Source organism: Phalacrocorax aristotelis, chromosome 1, assembly GCF_949628215.1.
Source record: "Phalacrocorax aristotelis chromosome 1, bGulAri2.1, whole genome shotgun sequence".
Taxonomy (NCBI): domain Eukaryota; kingdom Metazoa; phylum Chordata; class Aves; order Suliformes; family Phalacrocoracidae; genus Phalacrocorax; species Phalacrocorax aristotelis.
Window position 1 is genome coordinate 103,619,710 of NC_134276.1, and position 22,176 is coordinate 103,641,885.

Below are 22,176 nucleotides of genomic sequence, written 5' to 3' on the forward strand. Positions count from 1 at the left end.
ATCTGTTTTTACTTACAGCAAAATTATTTCTAATAAAGCAACCTTTATTTTCTGTAACTATCCAGTTACACAGTGGGATTTAATGGCTTTGTTTTAAAATACATACTGTGTACACCCTGCTTTGCTTAAAACATCAGGCTGCAGACCTGAGGACAATTTAATTCAACACTAGTGAGGCTATGGAAGATCGAACTGTCTCTTTTCTCTATTCTTCCCACACCACCCACTACGAGGAGGCCTTTCTATGCAACCGAAGCAAATGAAACTTCAGGAACAGTTCTGAAGTTGAAAATTTTTTGGCATGTGAATTTTAATTGTACACGTATCATCTGATTAGGTTTGGGTTTGGATGTCAAGTTCACCTACTGTTGTGTAATCAAACACCCAATAACAGGAAAGTTACAGAAATTCTTTAAATCTATCAGATGTTCATATAGCACTGTTGCAAACCATCTGGTCTCACTTATCTGCTAAATCAAGATAATGGGTGGTATCCATCATTACTGATGAATGATTCATGATAACATATCAGTATCCTCTTGACCCATAGCTGAGGTAATGCAGAGTTCTCTTTTGCTATTATTTTGCCAGAGTTGGTTGATTTGCTAGAGAGTAATGACTGAAAATTGTGGCAGTATTTCCAAAGACTGAATTCCCTCAGTAAATTTTGAAAAATTCAGATTTCATTAACCATCCTCCTCTTGTCTGTTTGGAGATGCATGTGCCTTATACATTAGAGTGAGTGTCCATTTGACCTGAATGTTAAGTGTTTTTCATCACTTTTCAGATCAGGAAACCTTTTGAAGGAGGAAAGTCAGTCGAGTTGTAAGTCTGCAACCACAGGCACTGCCGTTGGCAAAAGTATAGGCATGAAGATAAATATAAACAGATGTTTGCGTTTTATTTTATGAAGGGAATATTTTCTTTTCAATGTCCACATTAACATTAATGGGAGTTACGCAAAGGCAGTGAGAGACTATACCAACTGGTAATTAATCTAAAATGTCTGCACAACTTGAATGAATCAAGCGCTGCGTACAACTGATACCCGAATACAATCAAGACTCTATCGTTCATCTTTTTTATTTTTTAACAGCCCTCTAAACCAATTTTGTATTGGGTGCTGGAAGCAAATTTAATGAATATAAATATAGGACCAAATTTTGCCAGCTGCTAAAAACGTGTGCAACTCCCACTGACCTCAGTGGAAGTATATGCATATGGAGGCAGAATCCAACCTTCAGTAAATATGAAATTACCAAGATAATAAAATAAATTACTTCTGTGGTGTCAAATCTTTAATTCTTTACAAAGTTCCTGATTTGAATATGAAAGCTGTTGGTTAAAAGATGTAGGATTATTCCTACACCCAGTTAAAGCTGAATTATTTGGAACATTTTTTTCACAAGACGCTGTCAGGAACAGCTTGATTGCTATCTATACTCTCTCAGCTCCCCTCTGCAGCAACATTAGCAGTTGTCACATGGAGAATTATGAAGTCGCAAAAACTCTCTTTATAAAACTACCAATTTTAATTACTGGAATTGCCAAACTGGTTTCATACCAATAAGCTTGATATTGTTGTCTTCATCTAGCAACAGATTTTCTATCTTCAAGTCTCTGAAAGAAACAAAATATTTTGAGTGAGCCTCCAAAATAATGGAGCAGGTTCCCATCACTCTCATCACTCGATTTACAAGATTCATACATAATAACGCATGTAATTAAAGCAGCGCACACAGTTCCACATTCAAAGCAAAAAGCCCCATGCATTGTCTCCTCTCCAAAATTACCAGTGCTTTCACACACAGTTTCACGCCTATTCTTCAGGCACAAAACAACTTTATAAATGTTTGTCAGTACATCCTGTAAGATGTCAGTACATCTTAAATGTTTGCAGAAAAAAAGGTACTTAAAAGTTTGTGGAAATCTTATATACATGAAACATTTCAAATATATGTTTTTGTGACTGGAGGTCACTTTCTCGTCACTCTTCACAACCAAAGGCTCTTCACTGGCCACAGCTGAAGAATAAGCTTTCTTCTGCAGAGATCTGAGAAGTAAAATGTCTGTCCTCTGCTATTGTCTACAAGGGAGACCAGAATCAACCTTCTCTGGGGATGAAGCATCTGAACTCCTTATAGAGGTGGTCAGCATTGGTACTCCCATATGCTAGAGGTGAAAACGGAGGCTGAGAGATTGAAATGACTTGCCCAATGCCATCCAGAAGGCCAGTAGCAAACCCGAGAGAAGCCACACAGGTTTTCCGAGTGCCATGTTAGTACTTTCTCCACCATGCCACCCCGCGTGACCCCACAGAGCCACTGCACAGATCAGGGCCTGGACCAGTTTCAGGAGAGAGAGGATAAAATGAAAGGGGTCTCCTTCTGCAAGACAACCACCCCTTCTTCTGCTATGTACGTCAGCACATTGTTCACTTTACATGTGCACTTTCATCAGATAAGAACGTGGTTGCGCTTTCCTAAGCCATGTTCTACCTAAGAAAAATGTCCCAGACATCACACACACAAAACCACGCCAAAACCCCAAACTGTACAAACTAGAGCATTAAGTATAATGTGAAAAAATAATTTAGGTTGCTACACAACTTGTCCATGACTTCTAGCAGTTGGTTGTGTCTTTATCACAAGAATTCTTCCCCCATCCAGACATAAACTATTGCTAACAATCAGCATACTGGGATATCAATAACTCAGATGGGCAGTGATGCTTCTTCCAGCACGCTTTGGAAAAATCTGGATAATAAAGCCATCAGCTATAATTATGGGAAGTCAGTGACTTCCATGATATTTTGCCTTTGTAAGGCAAAGGGAGTAATGAAGGATGCCTCTACTACAGATGAAGATATAAGGCTTAATAAAATAAGACAAGCGAACCAACCAAACCCAACAAAGTGCTTCCACAAGAAAGGATCTGGGAAAGAAAGAAAAATAGCTGTGACCAACTCCAAGCCTTTTTAAAAACATTCCTCTCCATTTCATTTTATGCCCATGCTGTGTTTCAAATAAACCTGAGGCAGAAGAGTACTTGCAGGTATGATGCAACTCACTGCTTCAATACAACCACAAGAACCTTCTCCAAACAGATGTTTCTACACCCCAGTGAGCATTTCTTGCAGATTTTCCCTGCTTCACATGTGAAAAGAAATAAGGGAAATACTATATAAGTCTACCAAAGGAGAGTATTTTGCAAATTACAGGTATTAAAGGGCAATATCCATGCTTTCCTAGAGCATCCAGCCGAACAGTTCCTGCAGACAGGACTGCCTTCAGCACCAGTCCTCGGAGAATCAGTGTAACTCAGTCAGTAACAGAGCATCAGCCTTAGGGACAGGAGGAGGGGATTATGTTCCCTCCTCTGGCAATAACCCAGTGTGCTAACTTGAGGAAACCAGCCACGTTAAAAGTGATGGCTAATTTCAAATACCACGGCAGAGATGTAACCACATTTGGTATTATTTTGACCAAGGCCCAGCCTACAAAAAGGCCACTCTCCAGCCCTGCTCCCACTCCCAAGGGCAGGCACCAGCTCCGGGCTGTGCACCCCATGAGCGCGGCTGGCATCCACGGCATCCCTCTCCTCACCCGTGGGAGACTCCATGTGCCGCGACAGCGCTGCAGACCCACTGCTCTGCGCCCTCAAAACAGAGCTTCCCTCGTAAGGCAACTGCTGCCGCTGAGAAATGGCTTGATACAAGCAGGATGCGCCCTGCCAGATGGATCTGGATCAACCCACTTCTGCTTCCCTCTACTGCCAAAAAAGGGTTTATTTCTTCATGTCTCGGGTCTTTATTGCTTGCAGGTGGAGGTTTTCACAGACAGTGCAATTAGCCTCTAGAAAGATATCAGGGCCAGGAATTTAACAGGAGAGACTGCCAAAAAACAGTATGGGAAAGAGGAAAAAACCAAAAAGAACTCTCAAAACCAAAACTAAACTGAAATCAACAGAAGCACGTGGAGCTTCAGGTCATACACTGCAATGCTCAGTATGACATCTCAAAACAAGGAGAAAGACCATTTGGAAACTCAAGTATATTAAACATTAGCTAAGGAGAGGCAAGACTTCAAAAATAAAGGCAAGGGAAAGGAAAGATGAAAGCTGTAAGCTGAGGAGAAAAGACACGGAGGCAATTAGAATAATAAATGAGTGACAGGACAGCTAAAAATAAACACAAGAAAACATATTGAGGATTCAAGGTTAAAAATAAAAAACTAAAGGCAAATGTTATAGGGCATTTTAAAGCTATCAGAGAAAAAAAAAAAAGATTAAATACAGCCTCAGTATAGAGTGCAATCAGACCTGGTTAATTAAAGATGTTTACCCACATGTCTATTCTCAGTAGGTTTACCGATAAGTGGTAACTGATCTGATAGTCCACACGCACCACATTTCTGTCAACCCATGTCAACGTGAAAGTACTTTTTTTTCAGTGTGACACCAGGAGCTAGGCCAGCAGATTTTTACTCCTTGATACAACCTAACGAGAAGATTCCCTGTGAACCAGCCTTAGAAATGCGAAGCAAACCAAAAATCCCCAGACTAAGCAATAGCTGGAGAACCGCTGCTATGCAGATGTGGACCCGTGGGTAGCCACCAGGCAGGACCCCTGGGCAGCCCGATTCCCTGCAGCAGGCTGGCAGCCGGGCACAGAGATGTTAGGTACCCGCAGCCAGGACAGCAGAAATGCAAACAGAGCCTGAGTGTCTGGACAAGACCCACATGTGTGAGGACAGAAGGGTTATTCGGTGAATACTTTAAGAGACACTAACAACGCACCAAATTACTTTCTTTTTAACAAGAAGTGCAAGTACAACTAATTATGTATCTGCTCATCCTACAGAGGATGAGGACAGGACCAATTTCCCCAAAGTTCCTAAATGCTTTACGTCCGGTTCAAACTTAAATTATTTTTTACAAAGAGAGGCTCATCTGAATTGCTGCTTCTTTTGAATATTTACATTAATTGTAATGGAAAAAATAGCACCATTGCACCCAAAAGTGTTACGGAACCCTGACTTTCATGCACGATATTATTAACAGTTTAACAAACACAAGCAAACATGCCACCTTATTTATCCTAGTCAGTGGAGATTTTTGCAGGTTTTTAATAGCTGCAAACTGTAGGAGAGGATGTGAGTTACCAGCTGACACACAGAGCACTTGAAACCCTTGCTGAAGTCAATAGGAAGACCCAAAGCATTGAACATCATGTACACATGCCAATCCCTGCAGACTCAAGGGCCCTCATAATCATGTGCATGGTTTGCCCTTCTTGGTGGGTTGCTGGAGCTGGACACAGCTGCTTTGCAACTGAAAAGGCTCAGTAAATACTCCTGTAATCAGCCAGCAACACATGCCATGCTGTGTGGGGTTAGGAGGAGAGAAGAAATGTGGGTGCTGGAGACCCTCAGTTTCCCTCCCTGAGGTAAATCTGATCTTGCTCCTTACTGTCTTGGCGTCTCAAAAAATGGGACTAAAGGATTTCTTTTTTTTCCCCTTAAGCAAATTTTTGGCATTTACTGCTGAAGAACTTCAAAATACCAGAGTGCACTCTCTGTGATTAAATACCAGAGGAAACAAAAACTTCTACCTTTTTCTGAGGGCTTAGTTCCATGACGTTGGAAGTATCTAACTATGGTACACATTAGTCAAATCTATGAATAATGAAGACACTCAAGAAGGATCAAGCTGCGTTACCACAATGTAGAGAATCAGCACGTATTTATGCCTTGTCAGCATGCGAAGCTACCAGCATACAGCCATCGTCCCCTGTATTTGAAAACACGCCTGCTTCATGGGATGGCTTGTTTGGGAGCTTGTTCTTCTGTTGATGGGGCTGATTTTTCTCTGGCTTTGCTTAGAGCTTCACAGACCACTTTGGAAACCGCAGCTCCAGCCAGTGACTCCACCAAGCAACATGAGCCTGCTTCACTGAGCAAGCTACCCCAGGCTTCAGCTGTCAGCTCAGAGTGCTTTTGAAAGAAGCTTATTCAGTGCCATTGCAGGCATCAGACAGCAAAACTGAAGTTTTTGCATTTCACACTTTATTTCTTGTCTGGGGGAGGAGGAAGAAGGCAGGTTTTACCAGCAAGCAGCTGCAAAGCAGCAGTGGTTGGCTTCTGTGTCTTGCATCTTATTTTTACTCATTACAGCATCATGAAAAATCATTCCTTAACTACCAACCTGCAAGCCCACTTTCTAGCCCCATGCAAGAGCCGGTGGTGAGCTGGAAATGTTGCAGAAATTTGGGTTCATCATCATGTCAGTATACATTTCAAAGGCTTTGTTATCAAAGTATTATTTATTAAGCCTGATTCTTTTATCAGTCACAACGTCACTGAATTCAATGCAGTTGCCTCTGTAAAAGAGGAATTTAGTCCATTGTCTTCACTAAAACAATGTTTAGTTTGTTTACAGTAGAGTACTCCAAGGGAGAATGCCCAAAGGTAATTTTGAAATCTGACGTAAAATAGAAAGACAAACTGGCTTTGCACTTCAAAAGGAGACTTTGTTCTGTAGTGCAGGATCTGTCATAAATATTGCATCAGCAGCCAGACTACTGGCACTTAAAATTAATAGGATGGAAGTTATCAAAGCCAACATGTCAGAGTAGCGGGTACCAAGGCAGGAATCCCATTGCACCCTGAGGAACTGGATCATGTGGCACCACCTTACTCTGCTAGGGAAAGAGGTCATGGAAAAATGTATAAACTCTTCTCAAAGCCTCAGGGGATTTTTGTGTCTTTCAAACTCCTGATCTGCTTTTAATTACAAAATGGCAGTGGAAGGTATGAATATGCTGCCACGAAGACAGAAAAAGGGGGAATACAGAAAGCTATCTTTGCTACCAATACATTATTAAATTCTTTTCTTTGACATCCTGACAGTAATTGCACTGAATGGGATTGAATTTTGTTAAAATTACTTTAAAAGGGTTGTTGAGAATTTCCTGTGGGATGCAGTGGCAAGCACCAAGGCTTTCACTTCATTTTCTCTGTTGTCCTTACACTCCCAAGGGGCTTATTGTTCATCCTGCTTTTTGACAGCATGAAGGCCTATGTAAACACCCTCTGAAAAGAGAAAGCTTCACCAGATACTGCCATTTGGATTTGTTTTCTTCTGTCAGAGGGAAAGATAAATATTCCTACCTGATTCACAGCAGAGCTTATTGCAAGTATATTTTTAGCAACCAACCAGCTCTTCTCATAGAAGGAATGAAACACAAATGATTACATGAAATTATATTTAGAGTAGCAGCATTTCTTTTTTTACCGAGTGGCCAAGGAGTTCTGAACCCCAGACACCCCTCACTGAAGATGTAGCTCCTGCACTCAGGAACTTCCAGTCTTCGTCCATCATAGCAGATGAAATGTTTATAATTTTAAATACATCTATACAGTCAAACATTAGTATATTTTTTAACTTCTCTAAATGAAATGAGTTTTCTTGAAGTTTCTTAATTTTAGGCTGCTCGCACACTGGTGCCTCTTAAAAGAGGCATTTCCTTTTGAGTTCCGGGTCCCAGCTCTTGTCCAGAGTGCTTCTCTGCCATGCCAAGTCTTGATTGTAAGTCATGAAGCTTACCAAGTAGTAGTCATCAAATAATGTCATCAAATTTCATGCAACTTATTTCATCTGGCTTTTTTTCAACCTGAGTTATAGAGTAGGGCAATTAATCTATATTATTCCCTGAATAATGCAGACAAAAACGGTGGTAACTTTTGTAATAAAATAGTCAATGAACGCTTTTCAATGTCCTGCCTCATACAATGTGAATGATGAAAGCATTTGGAGAGAGACAAACAGCAGACTGCTTTCTGGCCTAGGATGCTGTGTTTTGTTTCACATGCAGTGAATGCGAACACCCACAGATCACCACATAGATGTAAGTGCTGTTATTTTTACCTGTTTTAAAAATAACAACAATAACAACAACAGAACATTGCCATTTCACCCAGGGTGAGGATGAATCAGACTTCTGCGCTATTTCCCCCCCTCCCCGCTTCGGTTGCCGATTGAGTAGTCTGTTTTTAAAGTTGCCACGGTCAAAAGCCTTAGACGCTGAAGGACAACTCCTGGGGTAACTACTATTCTTTCTCCATCTCTTGCTCACAGAGAGCCAGGAGGATAAATCTGGATCATGCCATCAGTGTCTTTCCTGCATCTCTATGCTGCTCTACATACTTTTCAGAATAAGTCAAGACATTGAATGGTTAAGCTAGAGAAAATACTTGCAGATATACCGTCTGCGATTCTTTCAAATTTTATCAGTTTAAGCAGAATTGGACCTGCTCATTATCTGGATGGAAGACTCCCAAGGACAAGCTCTGTGCTGCACTGATTTGAAAAAGAGTGGATGAAGTACACTGCCTTCAGGGTAAGGATTAATCCAACACCACGGGGCTGGACAGAGAGAGCTCAGCTGCCAGATGCAGCAGAGCATATCAGTGTTTCCAGGGCTGCTTCCTCCTTCTGCTCACAAAGGTCCCTCACGCTTCAGTCTCTGTGAGCTGCGCTTATGTTCATAGAGACAGGAGAGAGAAAGAGGGAGTGAGGGCCAAAACTGCTGCGAGCATGCAGGATCTGTATGGGAACTCATGCTCACATTCTCCCCAGACCCCAAAACCTTGCCTTCTTCCCACCACAGTAGCCTGTCAATTGTAGCTTGTACTTGGTGAATGAGCTATTTTGGTACAAAAATGTGAGTTTGAATCCTCTCTGAAAAAGAAGGATATTAAATCCAAACCTACCAAACCCCCATAAACATTTCAGCCACTATACAGAGGGTAAATTTTTCAGGGAGAGGAACTGCTGCTGAACTCAATACTGCTCTTAAAAGCTAAATGTGTTCATCTTGTTACTGCCCGGTTTTTCTCTGTCCATCTCAGAAACTTTGACCTTTTTCCTTCCTCTCTCTCTCTCTGTACATACCAGATATCAATTGATGCCTTAAAGCAATAAGTAGACTTCTTCCTTTTCCATGCCTCAAACTGTGGGGTTAATAATTTAAAGAGGTCAGCAGTTTAGCTGCTGATAGAGCACCTGCAGAATAGACCTGGTAGCTGCTCAAATATTTATATTACAGTAGTACCAGAAATTTAGCTCGAGATAAGACCTCAGTACACCTGAAGTTTTAGGTGCATGTAGCACGTACCCTAATGGATCACAGGGAACATGCAGAGAGATTCAAGACCGAAAAAAAAAAAAAAAGCAGTTTTCAGAGAGTACAGAGCTCCATCAAGCCAAATGCACCCGACCGTTGCACAGCAGTAGGCAGCTCAGCACACAGCTGGGCACAGCTGGAGAAGCTGGCTGTGGGCTGCCTTCAGGCAGTTTGCCAGCTGCCTGCACAGCAGCCCCGTGGATGGGTGTGTACAACGGCTCACCATCAGAGACTCATACAGAGTCAGTACAGCCAAGGAAATTAAGACCCAGATCCTCAAAGGTATGCAGGTGTCTAGCTCCTACTACGTGCCTGCATAACCTAAGAGGATGAGGCCTACACAACTTGCTCAGCATCATATGGGAAGTATGTGGGAGTCCAGACTTAACACCAGTTGGACCAAATTTAGAAAGCAGAGCATCCTTCTTAGACAATACCCTATAAATACACCTAAGAAAAGAAAAGGAGACATACTGGCTCAGACCAAAGGTCCACCAGCCCGCCGTCCTCCTGTCTCCATAGCAGCCAAGAACAAATAAGCAGGGAAAGGATCAGGGACAGGCAATCACATGTGATGCCTCCACCTGTACTCCCCTAGCCTCCATGACCTGCTGCTCAGGGACTTCAGGAAGACATAGCTACTCCTTACTCAGCCACCCTCTGTGGACTTCGCTCTGATGAACTTGTCTTGTTTCCCCTTGAGCGCGGGTAAACTTTTAACTCCACAGCATCCTCCTCCTGCAAGGAGATCCACATCCTGCTTATACACCCATAGAATGAAGGTCCTAAAGAAAGTCAGTCATGTGTCACAACAGCTCTGTATTTCTCCTGAGTAGACACTGTTAGATGAACCAAACAGTTGCATACTCTGCATTGCACTTCACAGTATTCAAACCTGTGAGGTCCAATTGGGGCAATATAACCAGCGGAAAGAGCAGAGAAGCAGAAGCAAGGGACTTCTGTGGTCCCGTTCAGGCTTTGTCCCAGCTCTGCCACTGTGAGGCTTTGGGCAAATCAGTTCATCTCCCCATAGTGCTGTATTTCCACCAGTAAAACAACAGACACAACCACCTCCTCAAAGAAATAGTGAAGTGATTCATTAGTTAATGTTGGCACAGCGCTTTGAAGAGGCAAAATAGTACCACTTGCAGGAAAAGAGCCCTACTTTTGCAAAGCACAGGCTTATCTTTAAGGACATGGAGTCAGCACAGCTCCTGTGTGCTCACCTGAAGTTACACACTTACTTAAGTGCTTTCTGCAGATACTTTCTAATTCCTACAATAGGAGCATCTAAACAATATCATGAAGATTAACCAAAAAAGCTGTCAGGAATATGTTTTTATAATGAACATTCCTTACTATACAAATAAATGCCAAAATAGCACTTAGAGGCTCTGAAATAAGTTTTAACCAGAGAGCATTTTTAACATTACCTGTGAACTACTCCTGCCCGGTGAAGATGTTCAACTGCCAGGATAAGCTGCCGGATATATTTGCGTGCTTCATGCTCCTCAAGCCTTTTTTTCTCATAGATCTTGTGCATCAAGTTGCCACCAGGGCACAGTTCCATGACAAGGTAGTAGCTGTTTTCAGTTTCCAGTATATCCAGCAGCTGAGCAATATTTGGGTGGCGGATCATTTGCTGGATCTGCCCTTCCCGTCGCAGATTCTTGGTGACATAGGTGTCCTTTTTGGCTCTTTTCTTGTCAATTACCTTCACTGCCACCTAATGAAAAAACAGAGGAGGGGGGTTGTTAGCAGTCACACCAATGATTTATTGCTTTAACCTTCTATAAACAGCCTCAACAACATTTTTTTTTTTAATAAAATAAAATCGAAGGATGTCAGTCTCAACTGATACACCACGGTTTCAGGCACAACTGCCCAGGTCAGAGAAACACCTGCTTTTCCAACTCCACCCCCTCCACTCACAGTATCTTTCTTTATCCCCTTGTACAATGACAGATAAAAATTATTGCAAGGAAATAGACAACAAAGGGGAGGAGACAATTCCATTAACCATACCCAAACACTTAGCACTCTTAATGGTGAACAGTTATTCCATTTATTTTCTCAGAAAGTCTTCAGGCTGGCATTTACAAGTTTTAAGTGTAATTTTTGGCTGTTCCTGGCTTTCAGCGTATGACTTGACATGATATTGTAAGTTTCTCAAAAACTATAGCCAAATGTTAGTTTTGCATTATTATAAAGAAAACAAATAAGAAAACCAAAACTATTTTGGTATCACTCTCCTGGCACATTTCTTTTCCCTCTTTTAAAACGTTCATGTAAGACGATCTCCTTGTTATTCTAGAACTGAGCAACTCTGCAAAATCCAAGACAGCAAAACTTTTTTTTTACTGCAAGTTCTCAGTGGCACACCTGCTCAGAGCTGTCCGAGTCAACTGGAGCCCATCACAAAAGCCTATAATAGAACTAAGTAGATTCTGTACCACAATCTACAACACAGCACTTGCTAGTGCCTATACAAGTGCTTTCCTTCTCCTTGCTGGTACAGAACGCCACGTGAGAACAAAAGGATGGGACTGGCTAGGATATCGCTCCCTTCTGCGCTTAAAGAATCTGGTTCCTTTTATTGTTTTAATGGATTCACTAAATAGTCACAATAAAAGTATCTGCCTTTTTCTGTCTCAAGTTTATAGACGCTTATTTATTTATTGAGGTTTCTTGTTTAGACTGGGTGCTGCAGACTTCCAGGTCATCTGCGCCAGACAAAGATTTAACAGCTTGTGCCAGCTGAGCAACAAAAGGCACCGTGAAATCCTCCTCGCGGCTCCTCCTTTCCTCAGAGCTCTGCAACAAAGGAAGTCCCTCACCCCACACACCAAGACCCCGCAGCTCACCCATCATTACCCAAGTGACAGCTGCTTGTTCGTCAGGATGAGGTGGAGGGGAAACACAGTGCTTGGTGTTCCTGTGTGACACTGAATTTTGCGTGATGTGAGAGTCTTGTTTGCACAGGTACAGGGCCAACAAAAGGCACAGAAAATGCCACGATCCCTCTGCCTCCCAGATGGAGGCACAAAGATGCTGCACTGGCACCTTTGCCATCCACCTTGATTTGGCCTTGGAAGATCTTCCGCATTACCTTACTCCTACAACAAGAAGGAATAACAAATGGGTAGAAAACCTCAGAGTTTTATTTACCCTAGCCTTAACACCCAGACAACAGCATAAGCCTAAGAGGCTTCTCTCCATCTCCAGCTTGTATAACATCCTTCCTCAAGACCGACAAAATAACTACTCGCAGCAAACTCACTTTCAACTACGGCCAACAACATCATTACAATCCACAGTGCTGTGGGCTGGTGGGCTTTGGCAGCAAGGAGACAAACTTATTCAAAGCATACCTGGCTGCCTTCCTAGCTTGAAAAAGTGCCAATCACACATCAAGCACATGACAGCTCCCAGTCTGACCAGCCCTACCTTTATTTTTTCCGGCAAGCAAAGGAAAGGTTAAATTAGCAAACATTTTGGTTTGCCTTTAGAGAACAAAAGCCACAAAAAATACGGTCTGGAAATACAACAACAAAAATAGATCCAGACCCTTTGACATGGACGCCTTGAATCAAAGTCAAGTTTTATCAGCAGAGGAACTGAAGAATAAAACTACAGGAGCTGGGGCTACATGGTCTGTCTTAAGAGCTAGAAGTCAGGATCGCTGAGCACATTATTAGCTGGATACACTTCTGCTGCTAAAAGATCATTCTGATGAAATACCCTTGATAAAGAGATACGGCTGAACACCATGCACAAGACTGCTGCCTGGGTGAAGCCCAGAGCAGTATCAGGACCTTAAACGCCTGGAAGCTACATCCCTGACTCGTCACATTAAAGAAGGATGATTTAGTTGTAAGATAAAACAACAGGGAAGTCACAGCTTAACTTCACAATTTTTGAAAGCCTCAGGTGATTCACTAAGGAAACAGTCTTAAATTAGTACGTTCTTCCATCTAATGAGATAGGACCAAGAACACAGAGGCTTGCATGGATTATTTAGACAGCAAGCCACAGAAGTTATTCTGGTGAGGACAAACAAATTCAGGGGTTACAGAAACATGAGATGCCAGTTTGTTTGCTGGCAACAAAACAGTCTCTGCAAAAGTTTTTTTTTAAAAAAAGCTGCTATCTTCTATAGCTGCGGGATACAAACCATGGAGTATTACCCATATAGAACAGTAATCTGTTATCCATATTGGTAAGTCATCTCCAGTTTGCTGACCAAAAGAAAGCACATTGCTAAATACAGGCACGCCTGCTGCCCAGGCTGAGCAGGGCGGTGGGGAGCAGAGGCAACCACCTGAACCCAGGAGACAGAGCCATCTATGTGACTATTTGATGGCTTTTTCACTATGGCAAAGAATTAGCTATCTGTGCCTTAAGGACAAATTTTCTCCTTGGTTTTGACAGATACTTAGTCAGGCATCCTACCTATCCCAGCAGACAAGCAAAGCTGTGTCAGACCCACCCTCACCTCTGAGCTACCTTCGCCCCTTGCATCAGGTCCGAGAGATTCACCACCACAGCGGACAGAGCTGACAAAGGATAAAACAGTTTTGTTTCAGCAACAGCTTTGCATAGGGGAAAGAGAAGAGTAAAATGTCAGTTAAAACTAAGGGAGACTTGCATCTCCCACAACAGGCAGGAAATGAGCTTCAATGTGATACTGCTTGCTCCTGGGACAGACACGCGTGGGACCTTGCCTTTAAAGAAACCTTTATATGTCTGACGAAAAAATTGTAGCTGACCCAAACACACAAGCAGCCTATCAACTTTCATATGGATACTCTCTGTAACAGCTTCGAGCTTTTCTTCCTGTTCTTCTCTGTTTCTTCCGGGTCTTCTTCTGCACTGCTTCTTTCACTTATTCTTCTGTCCTCCTAGTCAACATCTCTTCCCTGAGTTCATCCAGAGTTAGACCAAGGTAAGTGAAGACCAAATGTGCCCCGATGCATTTAATATATGCAGCCTCCTGTACGGTGTATATGCATGTGCATACACCTGAAAATTTCATTAATGCATAAGGAAAAAAGCATTCAGTAGAGAAAATACTGTAGATGTTAGATAACCATAGAATAGACAATTTGAGCTTTTACAACCTACTCAAGACATGCCAATTATCAGTTATACTCTCCCAAGTTTCAAGTAGGGGTTCTTTGACTCTGCATCATGCCTATCTCCTGATTTGAATTCTTGGCCAATATTGGCACAGAAATAAAAAATAAATTATAAAGTAATTACCCTGAATATTTAGCAACAGTGGCTCTTGACATTCAACACTTTGATTTGGCTAAACCTTTGCTGTGTAAATAAATAAATGGTTTTGGTTATTCTGTGTTATGAGGTACAAAGATGAGTAATAGGCCATATTTTTGGTTCCCAAGTCCTAGAATTACACTGTTGGAATGAATTCCTTTCCTGAAGTTTATGGTGTGACACATCATATGAGCAATTGCTGCTTCTCTCAATCGTCGCACTAAAATAGTTTAGGTTGGGCTAAAGCATACTGGAGTGGAGGTGAGGGGGAAGTGTAAGCACCGCAATCCTCCACAGATCATTGGAGGAGACAGTGACATTGCTTACAGAACCAAGCAGCTAAAACACCATCAGCAAATACAGGCACGTGTCATCACCCAAACAAAGGCACACGTTTGACACACATGGGTGGAGGATTTTTGCCAACTAGTGTTTTAGGCGGGTTTGTGAATCTGCAAGAGAGAGGTGGGGGGGTGGAGCTGACTGGCACCAAACTGCACAAAAACAGTCACAGCAAGGCCCTGAGAAAAAGCAAGAAGAGATACTTTAAAGGACCAAATGTTGCCTGCAGAAATCTGGGAGCCAGGGCTTTGGTTGATATATCACTGCTGCATCCAGAGAAAACACATTTTGCATCCTCTTCATAAACAGTCATGCCTCGACTTATGAAATTGCAACAAAGCATGGAAGGTGGCTCACATACATCCTAAGCATGCCCCAGTGTAGCATCCACAAGCCCGTGCAAGAGGCACAATTTGCATCGGGCAGCTCCCCAGACCTGCTCCCCCACACCACACCGAGCCCACAGAGCCGGTGACAGGTCTGCTGTGCCAGGCAGAAGGAACCTCCAGGTGCTCAGTGGGCAGGACTCAAAGTCATCTTCTCCCCCTCCCCTTCTGCCAGCTATTTATAACCCTGACAGTGACACTTGGAAAAATCACAGGTCAAGAAGTAGCGCTTTTGTTAGTGAGGGAAAAATGTTTGCTTACCCAGTGGACATGCAAAGGTCTATTCAGATCATTGCCTGACTGCTGTGCAGCAGTGTCATTTTGCCAGAGTGAAGCTCAGCCTCACTGAACTCTCTGTTTTTTTTCTTCAGACTAACCCTCCATAAATACTCTTTGGTGCTGGAAACCTGCTTTGAAAACTTGCATTTTTCAACTTCTGTTGTGCTTCAATAAGAAGTTCAAGGCATAGTATGCCAGCAGGGTACTGCTGATGGGAAACCAAATGTTGGATACCAGGACAAAGCTGAACGCAAAAACATAATAATATCAGGGGAGGGCAGATCCAAGCCTGCTGTAGAGCCTATTTTCAACTACATACAAAATTGATGGAAGGCAATCAGATTTCTGGTTTTTGGTTGGTTGCTCCCCACCTCCCCAAGCTGCAAAGAGCTTTATTCAAGCCATGGTTTTACAGTAAAAACATCTAACCCTCTACCTAGCTTTCCTTAGTGAATCTCAAGCTTTGACCAGTTAAGACACATTATGATTCCACCTGAATCATACCAAGTGACAACCATATGACCAGCAGTGATTTCAGTCACATGATATGTTAGCACTTGGGTATCCCGGGTCTGAGTTCAGCGTTGAGTTTCTTGCTTGCCAGATTGGATGTCTGCACAGGCCGCCTCCTGGCAGAAGGATGCCCCTCAATGGCAGCAAGCCTTCCTGTTCGCCAGAAAACTGGTTTTCTCAATGGCCTGTTTGCCAAGTCAAAGTCAAGAGGTCTTGAACAACACGTCAGACACTTGCCATAACATCTACAACAGTTTCACTGTAATGGCCCCAGCCTGGCAAATAATGTTATAACATGTTTAACTTTACAGAGAACAGAAGATTGCACATGACCTTGCAAAATCAGGGTATGACATTTTAAGGAGCTTTGTTTCCTTCTGCAAATTCTCTCCTAAATTAAATAAGAGGAAGGCAGTTCCTGCAGACCTTTGCCAAAGGGAGCTCCAGCTGAACTGAGAGGAAACTGGTTTGAATAAGAATCCAGCAAGCACTGTGGGATTTGGCCAGGAGACCAACATAACACAAGAGAAGCAACCTTAACTATCAGAGGGACTATTCAACTACTGGAGGGACAACTCCGCTGCCTTTTATTTTTTTTTCCTTCTTTTATTTCCGCCCCCCCCCCCCCCCCCCCCCCCCTTTTTTTTTTTGCCAGACTACTTCTGACAGACCTGCTGGAGATGATGCCAAGCCAGGCAGCAGTGCCGACTCTCAACACCAACCTGGGCCACAGGCTGTAGGAGGCCTGGTGCACCCTGAACATTCAGATGAAGTTCAGAGCCACAGGCTAGAAGGTGCATCTGGGGGGACAGTCAATGGGAAGGCCCGAGACTTGGATTCTGCACCTAAACCCACAAATCTTTACTGTCTAGTTTAAGCTTAGCCAGGAGAATGAGACAAGGAGCCAGTCCATGCAGACGTTTTGCAGCCATCATTAGTGCAAGCCCATCTCCAGCTCTTTTTCTGAAGTGCCCAAGAAGGCTCATGCAATGAATTAATCTTCTTTTCTTCCTTTCTTTCAGTGATAGCTGTCTGGCATCACTTGTAGCTTGCTTTGTATTTACCACTGTTCTCACCACAAAAAATCTCAACTTAGTTTCCAAAACCAGCTGGTGATTTTGGGTGGCCAATTCAAACCATATTAAACAGACCTAACTTTGAAGCCTGCACAGTTGTCAGCACAGTCCTGAAAGCAATCCCTTCAAGGGTACCTCAGTTTGGGCAACCAACCAGCTTTTCACAACTGAATCCAAGGATTAGAAAATGCCAACTTCATTCACTGGGTAGCGTTTATTCTCTCCTTGCAGCCCATACTGCCCAATTCAGATGAAGAGACTCCTGGAGGGGCATTTTTGGTGGGACTCCCTTCGGCTCTCCCGCTTGGCTTCCCAGTTCCCTAACAAATGTTAGCATCCTATTCACCTTTGAATAATTGCTTTTAAAGAAAACTGCAGAGCATTTCTGAAAGTATCACAAGAAGGTAACCACTTGCTAATCATTCTGCTTACAGCTTAGCCATTCACTTCAAGGAAGCCAGCAAACATCCAAACCCACAGTAACATATAAAGACACACTCTTCCACAAGAACAAGTCCTGTCCTTTTATCAAGGCCAGAGAAGGACAACCATTCCATGATGGCCATCTGATACCTTTTATATTTGCCTTGTATGCTTGCTATGCATGGAATGGGGAGAGGGACAGAGGTTGAGTTAAACATGTGCATATATACACACTGTGAAAAGGCTGCTCAGTAGCTATACAATTCAAGATGCATTGAGGCTTTACGTTAAACAAGCGGTACCATCTCTTTGCTTCACACTTGAGTGTCCACATTCGGTCTTTGATAGTTTTCGTATCCGCTCTTTGTAGGACAGCTGAATATATAGTTTTTCTTTTGTATTTGCTCTGACATTAGTAAAATCAGCAATCAAAAAAGGTAAAGAGGAGTAATTTCTGTTAAAGTATTCTCTTTTCTTCTAAGTCTCTGATAGTATAAGCCAAGAGTTTTGAGATTAGCAATACATAAAACCAGCTGCTGTAGAGACAAGTACAGGATAAATGCCTCAGTAGGCAGGAGGCCACTCTTTCTGTTAGCAGACTAGACACAGCCAGGAAATCTTGAAATCAGCCCCCAAAGATATGTAAACTCTTCTAAATAAGAAAGTAGTTCCGAGTATGCTCACTCATATACTTCAGATCCAAGGTAGCTTGAACAGAAAGAATCAAATCGCCAGGGGATAAAAAGAAAATCTTACCATTACCTACACCCCAAAGATGACAGTATCCAGCAATGCAGAAAAGGATTCAGGAGTACTTTAGATAAGCAAATGAACATAAGCCCTCTTCATGCCACAGCCAACTTAAACATAATCCCTAAAAGCATAAGCAGGATGTAGTTGTTAAAGTAAGAAAAGGTATTAAGTACACCTGTCCAAGGCACTGGGGACTATTATTAGATTACTGTATCCAGTTCTGGTGCCAGTAATTAAAAAATGATGTTAAAAATTTGGAAAGGGTTCTGAAAAGAGCTTCAGGAACAGTCTGAGGTCCAAGAACTGTTTGTTGTAGTAACTGACTGAAGCTCAAAATGTTTAATTAGGAGAACGTTAAGCACTGACTTGATGATTTTCTGCAAGTACCTACATGAGGAAAAGATTTCTGATAACAGAAAGCTCTTTAATAAAATAAATAATAACTTCCCAAAAGGGAAATTGGGCAAACTTGGGCTATTAACACGATCCATCTTTTTTTTAGGTGCAGTAAAGATAGAAATATCTTATCTTACAGAGATTAATGTAGATCTTGAATTTTTCCTCCTCTCTTAAAACTATGCAATAGCTCAATAAAACATTGTTACAGATACTCCTAAAGAGAATACCAGGGCTCTGTAGGAAGCCAGGCTGTATGACTGCTGTGATCCCTTTGGGCTTCAGCGCCTGTACGTATGCGAAGAGTCTCTGGTCCCTGCAGAGAGTGGCAGGGGACAAGGCACAGCATAGAAAGATGGGGGCTGACCCAGGCAGGACACTCTGGGAGCCATCAGCAGTCATATCAAGGGATGTAAATTTTGCAAGCTCTCTCTGACATCCTTGCTGGAGCTCCCCAGTGCAGAAGACATTAAGTGTCATGAGGAGTCATGCAAATATTGATGCTGCAGACAGCCCAACTCACCCACAGCTCTGCTGCTGACTGTATCAGCACAGTCAAATTAGTGTTTCCACAGCGAGACAGAGTTTTGATGGGTCGAGGCACTCGTGTTTGTAAGGACATACTATGGGGGTTGCTCCCACGATGCTAAAAGCAAGGACAGACCACATCAAGGTTTTAAGACTGTCAATATTGCAAGGCTGCGTGCACAGACTCCTCAGGCTTCCTCATGCTCTACCTTAGTGGCGATCCACATGGTATGGCATCCCTGAGTTTCTGCAGCTCTTCCTCCGTTTCCACAGAGCAGCTCAGCTTCACTGGAGGAGGGCCATTCTTGGCCATATTTCTCTGCAACATGTGTTTTACTTCACATCATATTTATGGGTAACTTCATGCCATACTTCTATGGGCAACTATTGTTATCCTCTCCTGGACATGCTTCTGCACCACTGTTTCCATAAAGCCAGCTGCCCCCTTCCCTCTCATCTTCTGCTTCACTCCCTTTTCAAACAACTGAAAGAAAGACATATTCTTATCTGCCACCTGAAATGACCAAACCTTCAGAGCACAGGGACCAGCAGGAGATGGTTTTTAGGCAAGGAGGATACCATAATTCTGCCTCTACCCAGCTGCTCTGAACAGAAACCCCCACAAATTTACATTTTTCCTTGGTGCTGTATGTCCAAAGTAGCAGAATTTGTACAATGCATGGATGCCAAAGGGTCAGAGCCTGGGAAGCAGGAACCTGCATGGCTACAGCACAGCCCCATCCACAGAAAGGAGTGAATGGCTTGCCTTGAGTGGGTCACAGAGTGGATCTCTCTCACCTCTGGCAGAAAGAAACTAATTCCAGTGACCTTTCACCACTCTCCTGGTCAACTAATTAATGGGGTAACCATAACTGCACCCCCAAGCAGTTTTACCTCCCTGCCATCTAAAGATACGTACACAAGTCAAAGAGGTTATGCAGAGACTAATGGAAGTAGTAGCGGCAGAAAGCCAGATGCAGAGATACATGAGGATGCACTAAAGAGGTACCTTAAGAAATCCTCATGAGCTAGTCAAACCCAGCCTCCAGGCTAGAGACATCCCCTGCAAGGAAAAAGCATGTCTCTGAATGTCTGGGATGGCTGGGTTTGCCTTGATCAATATTTTACATGTCAATGGCAAGTATCACTTTCCAAATATGAGCTGTTTTTCAGAAAAGGGCTTTTTGAACCCCGTTCATAAGGTAAGATTGACATGCTGAAACACCACCCAGCACTTAATGTGAAAACTCTTTGAGCTCAAGGTATATGACCAGCTAACAGGAAAGACATTTTTCAGGGCCCGTCACACAAGCGCGCAGGGAGCCTGATGTGCAGTCACTGCGGCAGATGGAAAACCCGTTCAGACCAGCAAGGTCCTTATTTCACACCGACGGAAGTTGATGGCTACTCACAACCCCTCACGGAGGAGGCCAGCGTGACAGCTGCTGGAAGACAGAGGTTCCCTCCACCCAGATGTGGCCCTAATAGGCTGTCAGGCAAGAAGCAGCTGCCAGAGCTGAGGCATGCCAAGGCAGAGCTGATGCCTTGGTTGTAAGCGAACCGTATCCCATCCAGCTGTTTCTGATAAACCATAACTTGCCTTCTTAATGCTGAAAACTTCTTCTGTCACAGTGAGATGGATGAAGATCTCAGGTTACGTGTGGGGAAGCAAAAGCAGAGGAGCGATACCAAATGACATTCCTCCAACACCGATCCCTACAGGAGAGACCTGGCGGCTCATGCCGCTTCCCCTTTTTCTGATCGCAGACTCATAATGTGTTTCATATTAAATAGCCCTCATTTCACATTTTAGTGATCAAATGCATAACTGGACTTACGGAAGACTAAGTGTCTCTGATTTGAAGTGCTTTAATACCAACGCAGCTTTATGACTTTAAGGAGGGAAAAAACCCCAACAAAACCCCAAGAGCTACTGCTTTTGAGGCCCAGGTAAGACCCTCCTTTGTAGTGATTTAAACCACAGTCAATAAAACATTTACAACTGTTAGGAGCCAAGACAAGGGTGTCTCCAATAAAAGTTTTCATATACAGATATATATAAAATATGTTCTCTCCCTTAGCTCTGTGGACATTATTCACAGAAAATAAACTTATTCTCTGAAAAAAAAAAGTTTCCATGACAATCTTCCACAACAGGCAGAGAGCAAAGGAACTTTATTATATATAAACTTATCTTTTTTTAGTTCTCTTTGTTGCAATGATTTTTCTCACAGCACTAGTAGCACTGATCTTGAGCTGCAAATGAGAAGAGCCCTGTTGGGTCTAGCGTTGAAGGTGTTGCACCTAGAGCTCTGCAGTGCAATAGGGAAGCAAAGCACTGACAGAACAGGAAACTTTGGTCAGCACAGCACCAGCTTTCTGTTCATTTTTTGCAGGTGGTCTCCTTAGGGGACCGCAGTAACCCCTCCCAGAGTCTTTCTGTGAGGATGAGGTTTGATCTTGCTCCCTGCAAGCACTGAGCCTAAACACAGATCAACACACAGGTTTTGCAGGGATTCACCTTATCAGCTTAGAAATGGGTACCTGCGTCCTAGTGTGGGCCCCAGAGCTGTGCTTGTGATGGTGGCTTCTCTCTTACTCCAGTAAAGCTTACTGGAAAAACCTACCCACTTCTCTTCATCAGCACGACCTCCATAAGCACACCAAGAACACTGGCGCCACTAAGTTCATACCCTTGAGGAGATCAGCCAACAGACAACCCACTTGGGAAGCACAGCAGATGAAGTTTTACAGAATCAAGAAGTTCAGGTTTTTTGCTCTTCAGCTTATCTGAAAGTAACAGCTAAGCCAATCTGGAGTTGAAGTAACAAGAAGTATGGCTACATGGCAAGCAGAAGAGTACACAAGATGGTCTGAATCTAGGCAGTATTGGTTTGCTTTGGTTCGATTGTATCTGTGATGCTAGGTGAGCACCAACACAGCGATCCACCCAATTCTTCTTCTGGCCGGTGTCTACGTACCATTGGCTTTGGACAGTTTTAGATGCTTCTCCATAACC

The 22,176-nt window shown here is 43.0% G+C and overlaps 1 protein-coding gene across 4 annotated transcripts in view; it reads right to left on the minus strand.

Moving 5' to 3' along the window:
- HUNK (hormonally up-regulated Neu-associated kinase) overlaps positions 1 to 22,176 on the minus strand; it is a 57,177-nt gene that overhangs the window by 26,729 nt on the left and 8,272 nt on the right. For 3 of the 4 annotated variants that reach the window (XM_075101055.1, XM_075101065.1, XM_075101035.1), the window contains exons 2-3: positions 10,618 to 10,910; positions 1,565 to 1,620 (exon numbers count right to left, since the gene is read on the minus strand). In XM_075101055.1, coding sequence (XP_074957156.1) covers positions 1,565 to 1,620; positions 10,618 to 10,910 — 349 coding nt within the window. Of the gene's footprint in view, positions 1 to 1,564; positions 1,621 to 10,617; positions 10,911 to 12,058; positions 12,296 to 22,176 lie in introns of those variants that run through there. The other variant, XM_075101045.1, reaches the window with a different exon arrangement.